Genomic DNA, 14,000 nt, shown 5'->3' on the forward strand with positions numbered 1-14,000 from the left:
TTTGGAGGGGAATGTACTCTGGTGGTTCTGCACTTGTGCCCCAAGTCTGTCTCTGACTGTCTCTGCCCTTATCTCCACCCTGGCTCCTATCCTTGATACCCTACTTCTCTGCTCCTGCCTCCCCCTCTGTTTGAGGCTATCAGGGCTGTTCTCAGTTTTGTCAGTACGTGACATTTATAGCACCCTGTGCTCAAGCAGTTTGCCAGAAATAAAACCCACCACTACCATATGCACTGCTGGGCTAAACTCAGGCAGGAGTTAAGTATGATTGGGACCATTGTTAATCTGTCAATTAACCAACAGGAGGTATATAATCTGCTGACATAGTTCCTGAAGAGGTCTGGAAAGGTATAGAATTAAACTCCAGAGCCTACAGCCAGGTCATTGGCCCAAGAGTCTTGAAAAGCTGCCTTTTTCACTTGGTGCAGCCGGGTGACTGTGAACTCCCCAGCCTTGGACAGTAGGTAGGGAGGTTCTTGTGTATTAGGGCTTTTTTGTTTTAAGTCTATGAAATACTGTGGTCAGCAATGAGGGGAGCGGAGGGGGACTTTTCAGTTCATTAGAACAGAGAGGTTCAGGGGTCTCATGCTGGTGAAACCTGGGCTGGATTACACATTATCTACCTAGTCTTGTGTGTAAATGTGCAGAACAAATTAATGGCAAATCCTCACCATTGTCAAGTTGGGGAAACTATAATATAGCTTTGTATTTAATATTAAAGATAATTCTTTAAAATCTTGTTACTTTTAAGTAAGTCCATTGGTTTAAGGTCTGACTTATGGTTTTCGAATACTTGGGTTTTGTAATACTGTAGATAAACAATAATTAATAGTATTGGACATTTAAAAAATATATATATATATTTTATAATCAGTAGCAACACTACTGTTTCATGTCAAAAAACAAAACAAAACACCCTTTCAAATCTCCTCTCTTGTTATATTGATGCTTGAAGTCCGAAACCAAAAATCTACTTAAAAATTATTGAATGGTAAGTAGCAACCTCCAGAGGGCTAAATAGAGGTAGTTAGTGGGTCCAAAATGTGATGCAGCATATGAAGCCAAATACTTCCTGGTACATATTAGCAGGCAGACAGTTTTAATTAGGACTTAGAATGCCTTGAGGAATGCAGGGTTCAGAGCCATTCTCAGGTCTGCTGATAGCTAGCATTCAAATTTAGTAATCCCTGAAAAAATCAATAGGTTACTACTGAGTCATAATACTTGGTACTTGTACAAATTGTCGCAGTTCCTCCAGATGCCAGCTTTGAATATGATTCCTGTAAGTACTGCAGTATTCTTAATAGCAGCATCTTAAATAAAAAAATAAATAAAAATGCTGTGAGCATATCTATCAGGTTTGTTCACAGTAAAAATCAACTGAAGGTTTATGACCTTTTATAGCTACTCACTTTTCCCCCCCAAATGCTTTTCATATAATCATTTGAATGTGAGCGTCTTTTAACTTGATGGTTATTGTGCCATCTTGTGAGCTAAAGGCGTAATTGCAGCAACATACTAAAGGAAAGTGTAGTTAGGCTAACTAGAGAGACAAGGTGGATGCAGTAGTATTTTGTATTGGTCCAACTTTTGTTGGTGAGAGAGACAAGCTTTTGAGAGTACGTAGACTTTTTCTTCAGGTCTGGGAAATGTACTCAAGTTGTCACAGCTAAATACAGGGTGGAACAAATTGCTTAACATAAGTACTTAACACATTTCAAGGACCCATTCAAGGTGGAGTGGCCCGTTAATACCTGTCCAGTAATAGGGGGAATAATAATGGGGAGAGGAGGGAGAAGTTAGTGGGTTATAGATTGTTGTAATAAACCAAAAATCCAGTGTGACAAGGTGGGTAATGTAATTTTGTTTACTGGACCAAATTCTGTTGGTGAGAGAGATATGATTTTGAGCTATACAGAGCTCTTCTTCAGGTCTGGGAACACTGCATACTTTGAAATATGTGTTAACTACTTATACTAAACAATCTGTTTCACCTTGTATTTAGCTGTGACACAATGAGTATGTTTCCCAGACCTGAAGAAGAGCTGTCTGTAAGTTCTAGAGCTCTCTGTAAGTTCTAAAGCTTCTCTTTCTCACCAACAGAAGCTGATCCAATAAACGATACTGTCTCATCTACCTTTGTCTCTCTAATGTCCTGGGGCCAACATAGCTACAACAACACTGCATATACCAATAGTTAGGCTAATGGCAATTTTAAAATTATATATTTTATCATCCTGCCCTTCACGGTGCAAAATAAAATTGGTTTGAGGCTCAAGAAGCAGACTGTGAATATGCTATAAAACTGTGGGGGGGTTGTTATGTTTTCTTTTTATTAAATGGATATATGATTCCTAAAACTGCCTTACTGTTTTAATATTAAAAACAAACACATCAATCCACTGGTGTTTCTTTTCCTGAACAATTATAATTTGGTTTGCTGCACTGCATAGGAAAACTGCACATGCTGCTGCTCAGTGTCATGAGAGGGTTCCCTCCTTCAAAAGAGTCTCATTCTAATTCTTGTCCTCCACAAAATCTAACTTAACTAGGAACCAGTATCTCTATTTCTCACTCCCCCAAAGGAACATTGTTACTGGTTATAATTTCTACTGAGATATCAAAATTGTGCCAAGTACTGAACAGGGATATGAGAATCATAATTCCTGCCCAGTTTACTGTTTTTTAGAACCCTTGTCAAAAAAAAAAAATTAAGAGCATTCATCGGAAATTAATTATATATTTCATTTTTCCTTTTGCATTTCACTGTGGTTGCTTTGCTAGTGGTTAGAACCGCAGATAAGGAATTAACCTCCTGGGTTATTAATTGATTCAACATATGACTTTGGGCTGAATTTCTCTGAGCCTAATTTTCTCACTCATAAATATCCATTTCAACAAGGTGTAGTCAGACTTGACCAATGTTTGTAAAAGTTCTTTGATTTTTGGATGAAAGGTATTGCAGTACTAAGGTGACAGGCCCTTTAAAAATACACTAGATAGACAAGACAGCAAGTCATTCACAATTAGAGCTGAGCAGGAAATAGTTTTCCTATTCTATACAAATTTTCAAGATTTCGCCATTGGCATGAAACTGAGACCTTTTGAAGTTTTTCATGAAAAATAAGAGGGGCACTCCAGAATAGCCTGGTGGCTAGGGCACTCATGTTCAAGTCCCTTCTCTGAATCAGACAGGTGAGGATCTCGAATCTTGGTCTCTAACCTCCCAGGTGAGCGCTGTCACCACCAGGCTACAAAGTCAGTCTCTTGGAACTTTTCCACTTCATATAAATTCATATGCACGGAGCCAAAGAAAGAGAGAGACTTTAGCCTTGTGGTTTGGGCATTCATGTGGGAGGTTCAGTTCCTTGTGTCTCCCACATCACAGGTGAAGGCCTCAGGCTTCTGGATATTCTGGGGTGGGTATTTCTCACTCATTTTGAGCAGACATTCCATCCTGAACCTGAAGAAACTGTCCCACAGAAAGACAAAACATTTTGAACAAAAAACATTGTGTCAAAGTTCCCAACCACCTCTATTCACACTAGATATAATGTTTCAATTATTTCAGTTACTTAACCTGCTCCCACATTCTTGGCAAGCAGATGTGATTTCTTCCAGTTTATTTTTTTTTTTCTATTTACTTATAGATACTCAGAAGTCAAGCTGTGTCAAGCTGGGTTGCTCAGTTGCAGGGCCGGTGCAAGGAAGTTTCGCACCCTAGGCGAAACTTCCACCTTGCGCCCCCCCCCCCCCCCAGCCCTGCGGCAGCTCTCCGCCCCCCCTCTGCCCTGAGGCGGCGCCCCCCCCATGGCAGCTTCCCCTCCCCCGCCGTGAGGCGCCCCCCCGCGGCAGCTCCCCCCCCGGGGAGCCGTGCGGCAGCTCCCCGCCCCAGCTCATCTCTGCTCCGCCTCCTCCCCGAGCACACCGCCCCCACTCTAATTCTCCTCCCCTCCCAGGCTTGCGGCACCAAACAGCTGATTGGCGCCGCAAGCCTGGGAGGCAGGAGAAGTGGAACAGCGATGGCACACTCGGGGAGGGGGCGTAGCAGAGGTGGGGAGCCCTGCAGTAGCTCCCCCACCCCGAGGCACCCCCGCGGCAGCTCCCCCCCCGCCGGCCCAGGGAGCCATGCAGCAGCTCCCCACCCCAGCTCACCTCTGCTCCGCCTCCTCCCCGAGCATGCCTCCCCCACTCTAATTCTTCTCCCCTCCCAGGCTTGCAGTGCCAAACAGCTGATTGGTGCTGCAAGCCTGGGAGGCGGGAGAAGTGGAGCGGCGACCGCGCGCTCGGGGAGGGGGCGTAGAAAAAAAAATTGGGGGCACCACTTTTTGGCGCCCCCAAATCTTGGCGCCCTAGGCAACCGCCTAGTTTGCCTAAATGGTAGCACCGGCCCTGCTCAGTTGCAGTTGGTTGGATGAATAATATGATATTATTTCAGTTCCCTGATTGGATGAGTGAAGAAACACTTCCAGTACAAATACTTGTGTGTGCAAATGTAAAGTTTGGTTTCTCAGTATGCTCACATCTGACACTGGAATTAATTCCCTGTGAACAATTGTGCTCGTAAAAACTCAAAAAGTGAACACAAAAGTAGGACGAGTGTGGCTGTAAGGAATTCATTTAAGAACTCAAATGAATATTCATGGGACACATTTTGCATGATTAGCCCCACTCCTGTGTTATGCCAGCACTAACTATTCTTTCTAGCATTTGTCTACATGGTTGTTTTTGACAAGGCAGAAGTGTTTTTCACTCTGAATAAGTCTTTCCATTGAATTGTACACTCAATAAAGTTGCTTGCATCTGTAGTTGTTTCACGTGGCAGTGAGTTGATCAGTAACTAGCATTAGATTAAATGCTATGGGTCTCTGACTAAAACAAGTAGTATTACTTAAGGCCTTCTTTTGGCCATAGCATGTCATGCTGCCCAGAGATGGAACTGCATGATAGGAAGCACTGAAATGTGTGTTTACCACTAGCTGATGGGAATTTAATATAGCTGAGAAATCTTATTCCTTACTCGATTTCCATTCTGCATAAAATTCCTGTTTGAAATTCGGATATTTCAAAAGGTGTTTTCATCCCAGATTGGGAGGAAAAGTTGAAATATCATTTTTTTTTTCTTTCACAGAACAGAAACTTCTGAAAAATTCTGATTTGAGAAATGTTGAAATATTTAATTTTGACATTCCCAAATTGAAATGTTTTAGTTTTAGCTTCATTATACATTAATCTTGGCCCCCACCACACACACAGATGTTGTGGTGCCTCATGGGAGTTGTAGTTTGAGTCCCCGTCTGACTACAGCTCCTATGATATATTGTGTCCATGTGACTTGGATGATGTACTCTATTGCTTCAGTCAAAGGTGAGATCGGGGTGCATCATGGGAGATGTTGGACAGTGGGGAATGGAGACACAATGCACTCCAACTACTACCGTGGCAGCTCAGGGCCCATATTAATGCTGAACTGACCCAAAATAAAATATTTTCCAAATCCAAAAAAGGGCAAAATCTTTTTTTGAACTTGTGAAAATTTTGCAGCAAATGCTTTTTTCCATTAATACATAAAATTTCCAACCGGCTTTATTCCCTATAAGACTGTCAGGGTAATGTAAGTTCAATGAGTAGCGTATGAAAATTACAGTATTTGCACACAGACAGTAACTTGTCAAGTCAATGTCTCCCTATCTTTCTCCTTTTTTTTGCATCAGAACTGGCTGGTGTCCAACTGCAAGGTTTTAACCAATACTCTGTGCTGTGTCAGGTCCTACCTTCTGTTCAGCTGACATTTCCCCCTGCAAACAGAACTTCAAAACAAACAACAACAACCCCTCCCGGCTGGAGTAAAGTGAGGTGGCGGTGCCATTTTATAGCAATACTCTCACATTGTAACAGGAATGATCAGTTATTAAAAAGAGCAAGTTCACATTAAATTCACAGCAACACACTCCACTCCTCCATTATAGGTAATTACATGGGATTTTAAATATCTGATGCTAGCTGGCAGCATACAATACCCTGAGAGTAGCAGGCACTGATTTGTAATTTAATTATCATAAGCCATCCACCTGTTCTTTTGTCAAACAAGGAGCAGCATTATGCATTTGTTTTCCTTCCAGAAATTTGAATTAACCCTTTGAGAAAAGGCCAGTTTCCAGGGAACTAGCTGTTTCCCAAGGAAATTGTAGGCCCACTGCAGGGCACAATGCTACAAAGGAATGAGCGTCTCTGGCTGTGGGGAGGTGAGTCAGAACTCTTGCTTGGTTCCCTGGTCTGCTCCACCACTTTCCCAGAAACCCTCCTTTATTACTGGCTTGCACTCATGACATGATGTTTACGCTGGGAACCAGCAGTAAAAATCAGTCCTCGTAACGACTCCAGGTTCAGCGTGTTCCCAGCTCTTTACTGGTTCTCATGTGATAACAGTGATGCAGGCTCAAAATAGGAGTGAAATAGCCACATGAAGAATGTTCTAGTTGCAACACTTTGTGAAGAATTTGGAAGGGGCAAAGCCTGTGGGAAGGGCAGAAGGAAAAGGAAGGTACAGAAGTGTACGGTATACTTGCTTACTAATTTATGCAGGCTGAATATGCAGGATCTTCTGCATGCTAATGGTTAATGTGCAGTTATAGGGTAAAATTTTCAAAAGCACCTAAGGGACTTAGGCTCTTAATTCACTTTAGAAAATGGGACTCAGGAGCTTAAATCACTTAGTTGCTTTTGAAAGTTTTACCCTACATTTATTTTCCTTAATTATTCTTGGTATTTTGTTTAGGTCTGACTGTGTGCAGGGAGTGAGGAGGTGAGCCTGCACTCTGGTCACTCACATGCTAATTAGTGGCCCAATAGAAGCTGATTGGAGTAATTATCTAATCAGACTGGTGGGCTTTGTGGGGTAAGATCTCAGTTGGCCCCCGTCAGCCCAGGGCTGAGAAAAGGCACAGGAAGGAAGTGCAGCGGGGAGAGGGAGGAACAGGGCTAGTTGAGTCTAGTCATACAGAGGCCTCAGAGTAGGAAAATCTCTGTTCCCCTCGGGTGCTGGTCAGAGGGCCTAAAGCTTGGCAAATATTGTAAATAGTTGGAGACACAGAGTACTGTGGTGATACTGGTGAAGGGGAATTGAAATATTTCACTGAGAACGCACCCCGTGAAGTCCCTACAGTTTCTGCAAGGAAGAAGATGGAAGTGGAGTCCAGGCCCCTGTTACAAGGTCGAATGCAACTTTATAACAGGACTACATTTTAAAAAGTTTGATGATATTCTTGAATAACATAGACTAAGAATGGATTAAAAATACAAATCGCTAAAGAAATAGCAACTTTAGCTAATTTCACTGAGGTTTTTTCCGTCTTTAATTTAGGATTTCAATGAAAATGGATAGCTTTCTTGTAGTGATCAAGATTACTTTTGATTTGTGGTGTGGGATTTTAATGTTAGATTGAGTGCTTTGTTGTAAATATCTTATAAACTATCAACCATTTGTTTCTGTTAAGTAATGCAGTAACTAAAATTATGGGATAGAACAGGGGTTCTCAAACTGGGGGTCGGGACCCCTCAGGGGGTCACGAGGTTATTACATGGAGGGGTTGCGAGCTGTCAACCTCCACCCCAAATCCCACTTTGCCTCCAGCATTTATAATGGTGTTAAATATATTTTAAAAGTGTTTTTAATTTATAAGGGGGTCGCACTCAGAGGCTTGCTATGTGAAAGGGGTCACCAGTAAAAAAGTTTGAGAGCCATTGGGATAGAACAACTTCTCTGCAGAAGCTGATAAAAATTGTGAAGATTTTCTATACTACTCAGGGACTGTATTGCTAAGCAGTATGTGAGCTCCACATAAGTATCAATAATAATAAGTGCTAGTATTACCTATTACTTAGTGCTCCAAGATCTATGGATGAAGAACACTTAATAAAGGATGGTAAATATCCTCCCCACTTCTTGGTGTAGAAGTGACTTTCCCAAGATCATGAAGTAAGTCAGTGACAGAGCCAGAAAAAGAACTCTGGTCTGCTGACTCCGAGATCATGCTGCCTACACTGCCTAGGACCAATTTTTGGTTTTGTTTTTTTCAGCTACATTGCAGTAGCCCGCATCATTGCAGTATGCATGTTTCTGCTGCCTGGCACAATAGCTCATCCCCAACCTGTAGTTGACTTGTTTGAGTGCAGCACACTAATTGCCAGCAGTTCAAAGAAAAGAATCTTTCTTTCACTGAAAATGTTGACACTTCAAAAATCCCTCGCTGTTCTAAAGAGGGAACAAAAAGTTAGAATATTGAAAACTTTTGTGAAAAAATGTTTCCAATTGGAAATGTCTAAATGGCAAAGTGACACTTGACCAAAATGGAACAGTGCAGTGTTCCGAAACAAATTGAATCATTTTGATTCAACTAACTGAGCAATTGGAAAATGTAGACTGAATCGGCAGGTTTTTCCCCCACAGAAAATTTTAATAAACACACTTTGAGTGGAAAATTGTTTGGTCAAAAGAACGGCTCTAGCTCCAGTGTTTTCTCAGAGCAATAAATTAGGACAAAACTTCAATCTCTACTCTGAGAGTTCCTGGGTTCCAATAAGCATGCTGTGCCTGATCTGTCTATATTCTTATGACACCCATTACTATAGTGTCTGAGCACCTGTTTGATCATATTTCTCAAGGTGCTGGGGCTTCCCTGAAAAGAGAAAGTGTCATGGAGATAATGTGGACTTGTGCTTTGAGGGTTTCAGAAGTCAGAACCAGAACCTTGAACTGGATCAGGTAGTGCATAGATAGCTGATGCAGGCTCTGAATCAATGCCATCATAAGGAGGAGACTTAAGAGATGGTTTGTGAACCAGTCATGGCTTCTTCACGGATGTCTTGCATTGACACTGATAGAGATGCAGTTGTCCAGTCTGGGAGCTATTGTAGCAAGGAAGATGAGATGACTCTTGCGTTATGCAACTATTTCTCAAAGTTTTGTTTAAACAAATTGCTCATTATATTTATGGCATCAGTGTGGCTGGACACTTTCCTTAAAAGGGGTGCATTAGAATTAGTAGAGGATAATGGATTGCTTGGGCTTTGTTATCTGTGTGCCAAGGCTTATGGCATTGGTTGGAATACTGTCTATTAGATTGGTGGCTTTTTGCCAAAATTATCTGCCTGGTGCCAGTTACTGTGTATGTTCCATAATTGCAGTATATGGAAAGTGTGTGTGTGTGTGTGTGTGTGTGTGTGTGCATAAAGTGTTGCAGACATAACCCACAGAGGGAACAGAGACCAATTCTTGCCCGTTGTGTATTTTGTAAATAATCGGTGTATGCCGAGCCCTTCCCTTATGCCAGAATGAGAGTTTGTGAACTGTAAACTTTGAACAATGTGTATACCAACAGCACACACCTGAACTCACCTTTCAGTGGATTGTGGGGGCGGTTCATCACATCTGATTTTTAATGTCTTCATGAATTAACATAACTTTACTACTGTATTTCACAATTTTAAAATAAAAGCGAGGCCTGAATTCCAAATGGGAAATGGAGAGAAAGGATTTTCAACAATATCTTCCTCCAGTGCCAAAACTCTTGTGAAATTATGACATGCTTAGTTTTCTGTTCTAACCTCTAACTTTGTGAGAAGGCCAGTAGGTCCAAGTACTCATTTTTTTTTTTTAATTTGATTTTGTGTCTTACAGAATTACTGATCTCTTAACTGAAAGCAAAATTTCACAATAGCACCATATCCATCTACTTTGTGCCAAAGATTTCAAGAAGCCCTGTAGCTCTCCCCTAAGTCCTGACTGAAAGAAAATAGTACCAAATAGGCTGGCCAAACTTTACAATGTTTGTCTGACTTAGGAGAAGTCATGTAACCCTTCTGTCCCATGGCTTCCCCATCTGTAATATGGGGACTAATTATACACCACCCCAATTTCCTGCCCGTAAAGATTGTTGTGAGCCTATCTCATGTTTCTAAAGCATTTTCAGATCTTCTGATGGAAAATGTTATAGAAGTGTAATGTAATATTATTCTGAGGGTTTTGGGATGTGGACCAATGTCAACTAGAGACTAAGATAAGATCAACAGGTTTCTCTTTCCCTTATGGGGGATTTCAACCCAAATCTCTGAAAGTAAAAGTCTAGTGCATCAATGCAATCTATTACCAAATCTGCCTCTTTTTTGATGAATTGCTTGGAAACAGGTTGTTTCTCTTGGGTTACTGATTGGGTGGAGGTTGGGGAGCTAATATTGACTAGTGATCTATAATGATATTAATACATGTGTGGTGTTTTTACAGCTGCTTATTCTTGTTTTTTATCCTAGAAGTATCGCTATCAAGATGAGGATGCCCTGCATGATCATACCTTACCTCGTTTAACCCATGAAGTGAGAGGACCAGAACTTGTTCATGTGTCAGAAAAGAACTTATCTCAGATAGAAAATGTCCATGGATACGTCCTGCAATCACACATCTCTCCTTTGAAGGTAAGATGAAGATTCATTATGGCTTTGGTCTTAAAACAGATGGGATCACTTGTCCCATAGTCCTGGAGTAAGATCATTTTGTCCAATGGGCAAGTTGCTATTTGAAGTGCTTCAGTGAAGTTTGATTGTTTTGTGGCAGGTCTTTAAAGCTTGGTGGATATTGTAGAGTAACAGGTTATTGCTTTGCAGGCACAGCTTTATGTTAGAGTTGTGAGAGCTTGGGGGAAAATGGGTATTGACAAGCAAACCTTCTCTTTTTGGGATGAAATGTTCCAAAAAAGTTCTGGCATTGTTGTTTCAGCATGACAAACTTTCTCTATCCTTGCTCCCAAGGTACAATAAGCTTGTAACTGTATAATCATTGATGAAGTACTGTCTTTCTTCTCATCCTAAGCCTGGTGGCAAGTTCCATGTAAACTTTTGCATGAAGGAAGATTTTGTTTGCCACAGTTCAAATCTTTATTGCTGCAGCACTTGTTGCTATCCATGTCTATGTCATTGTGTGCTTTGTGATACGTGTCAGTCATTTAAAAAATATGGAGATGCTTTATCAGGTGCATTTGGGTTCACTAGCAATGCAAAAGCTGCTCATCTGTACATGGGAGTTAACTTATTTTTCTTTGTCATCCCAAAAGAATTCCATATAATCACACACACTGTATGCTAAGAGATGAAAGGATGTAGTTTCTGTTTTAAAAAGAGTGGTAAGAGCTTTAAAGTATTTGTAAAACTTCCCCAATACTTGTTAGGTTGATGAATATAGTCGCTTTCCTAGTGATTATTACTTTTTGTTAGGACTGGGAAGAGAAAAGAAAGATGGTAGGCTCCTTAGTTAGAAGTGTTGATGTTCTGGTGGATTTGTTACAGGTGATGACTCTAGCAGTTTACAGGTGACAAATGTGGTTGACCTCCATGATACTGTGTTCGGGTTATGGAATGGGAGGAGGGCCAAGCAGTGATTACAGTATGGTGGCAAGTAAGAGGCTATTTTAAGATGTGTGTAGGTGGCGGTCAGGAAGGTAGAGCACCTTTCCTCCATAGATTGGCTTTGTGAACCCATCTTCATGCCTCTGGACTGCTGATGGTACCGCTTTGTTAGTTTTTTGTTGTGTATAGGAACTGGGTAGTATCCCTTTTAAATAGTTCAGGAGCCCTCTAATGGGTCTCTGTCTTCTATTACCAAAGCTAACAGTGCAGCAATATGTAGCTAGGCCTTTTATGTTAATGTGTCCATAGTAAATACAGGTTTATTTAGAGCCTGACTGCAGTGGCACCCGCAGCAGTATGCACATTGTGCGCTGTGCATACCACTGACCGTAGCAAGGAGGAGCAGCGTTGGCTGCCCCACTACACTTAGATTTGGTCCTGCCAGCCATCCGTTGCGACAGGAAGGCGGTGGGGCCAAATTTAAGTGAGTGGGATTGGGTGCCCCCCATGCACCAGGTCACAATGACACTCACTCACAGCACCGATTTTGGCTCCTTCATGCCCCCCCCCCATCAACACTGCTGTGGGACTAGCTCTGCACCAGAGTTCCCTCTTGGGGGCATGCCTGGCCTCACCCCTCTTCCAGCAGCCAGTCTCTCTCTGAGCGATGAGAGGCGATACTGCACCTGAGCAAGCTGGGCTGGAAGGTGGGGGCTGAGCATGGCTTGGATTTGGCGGTCAATCCTCTGGGACCAGTGGCTCCGTAGGGATTGACCGCATATACCATTGAATAAATTTCTGGGGGTTCCGCTGCCTGACTGTCTCTGTGGTTTCCTCATATCCTTGAAGTTGTGTAGAGAACACAGACACAACAGTTTTTATTACCCTATGGGGGAGTTGTGAGGTGAGGCATTCTGGCCCTTTACGGTATCAGGGATGGCTATTTTTGTTTAAGCAAGGGAGATGACCTCTTGTAGATAAGGCAAAGAGACAACCTTTATTTACCTTGAAGATGGAAACTTCCCTGTAAGGTCACCTGACCCAGGCTGCTAATGTGGTGATGGTGGTAGGCAAGCCCAGTGCTGTGGGGTGGGTGGAGGAGGAGAGTAGTTCCAGATCTGTGGAGCTGCCCTTTAAAGCCTCTCAGCCCAGTTCCTACGGTGGTAGCAGAAAGCGCTTGCTACACGGAGGGAGTGCAGGGAGGAGAGGGGCTATGCAACACTGCTCAGGGCCGCCCAGAGGATTCAGAGGGCCTGGGGCAAAGCAGGGGAGCGGACATAAAAAAAGGCGCCACCCGCTGCGGCGCTTGTACTCACTGAGCGGCGCTCTGAGGTGGCGGCGGCGGCGGCGGGTCCTTCACTCGCTCCACGTCTTCGGCAGCACTGAAGGGCCCGCCACCGAAGTGCCGCCGAAGTCCCGGAGCGGGTGAAGGGCCCGCCGCCGAAGACCCGGACCACCGCCGGGTGAGTAAAAATTAAAAAGGCACCTCTAGCCGGGGAAGGGATTCTCGGCCAGGGCTCGCGGGGCCCCTCCAGGGCCTGGGGCAAATTGCCCCACTTGCCCCCCCCTCTGGGCGGCCCTGACACTGCTTGTATGCCCATGTCGACTAAGTCTCCTTCTGATCCTGTTTAAGGGTCTCTGATTCTGTCCTCTCAGGTCTGCTCCTTACTATGGAGTCTCTCATTTAGACTCTTGCCCTAGCTTCTCACTTAGTCATGTACGTCTGCATATGTCTCTTGCTGTTTTCTTTTGCTGGCTTCTAAACATTGGCTCCACTTTCCCTGGCTGTCATCCCCGTAAGTGTAGGGAGGGCCTGGAAGGGCAGAGTAAGTCATGGACCCATAGTACTCTGGTTCCCTGACAGGATTGTCTGACTGCTTCTTGCACTGAGTGTTGTTCCTCAGTACTGACTTGAAAGCCTATTCAAAGGCCTCTTCTCATGTTGGGATCTGAATGCAGGAGTAGCATCATCTGCACAAGGAAAGGCTAACCAGAGTAGTTCTTACTGTACTCTCTATTCTTGGGCTACAAGATTTCTGTATTCAGATTAATTCAGTTTCATGATTTCTTCCAGGATGTGCTCTTCTTTCTCTTCCCTCCACCCTTGCCTGGTTCTTAGAGATGCTGCATATACAGTGTATCACTTACTTCTGGTGAGACTGACTAAATGTGATGGAGCATTCCCTCTTTTGACCCGAGATTGAGATCCATGTGCTTTCAAGCAGTATGTGTGTGAAAGGTGTCATTTTGGCTGATGAACTAAGGACCTCCAAAGCTAAAAGCATGAACTGTCAATGCTCTGTAGCAGGGGACCGTAACAACTCATACCCTTTTCGGATTGGCATGGAGAGGGACCTGAAGTGTGTTACATGTGCTTCTAGAGAGGCGATAAATATTTCCTTATAAAGGTCTGGAGGTGTAGATGTGACTATAGTATAAATGTTCATTTTCTCTCTCATAAGTGGTGGAAACGTTGAAATATTTCCTTACCAAGTAGAATTCCTTACCAAGTAGAATTCCAAGTACTGGGGCCTGTCTATTGCTGTGTCAGGAGCAAGAAACTGCTGACAACTGCAGTTGCATAAATCTGTCAGAAAATCCCA

At 43.0% G+C, this 14,000-nt stretch overlaps 1 protein-coding gene across 1 annotated transcript in view; it reads left to right on the top strand.

Moving 5' to 3' along the window:
• Nucleotides 1–14,000, top strand: part of DLG2 (discs large MAGUK scaffold protein 2) — a 933,774-nt gene that overhangs the window by 124,931 nt on the left and 794,843 nt on the right. Inside the window, exon 2 of the mRNA XM_065406536.1 lies at nt 10,312–10,470. Coding sequence (XP_065262608.1) covers nt 10,312–10,470 — 159 coding nt within the window. The remainder of the gene's footprint in view (nt 1–10,311; nt 10,471–14,000) is intronic.

Source organism: Emys orbicularis, chromosome 1 (assembly GCF_028017835.1).
Source record: "Emys orbicularis isolate rEmyOrb1 chromosome 1, rEmyOrb1.hap1, whole genome shotgun sequence".
NCBI classification, from domain to species: Eukaryota; Metazoa; Chordata; order Testudines; family Emydidae; genus Emys; species Emys orbicularis.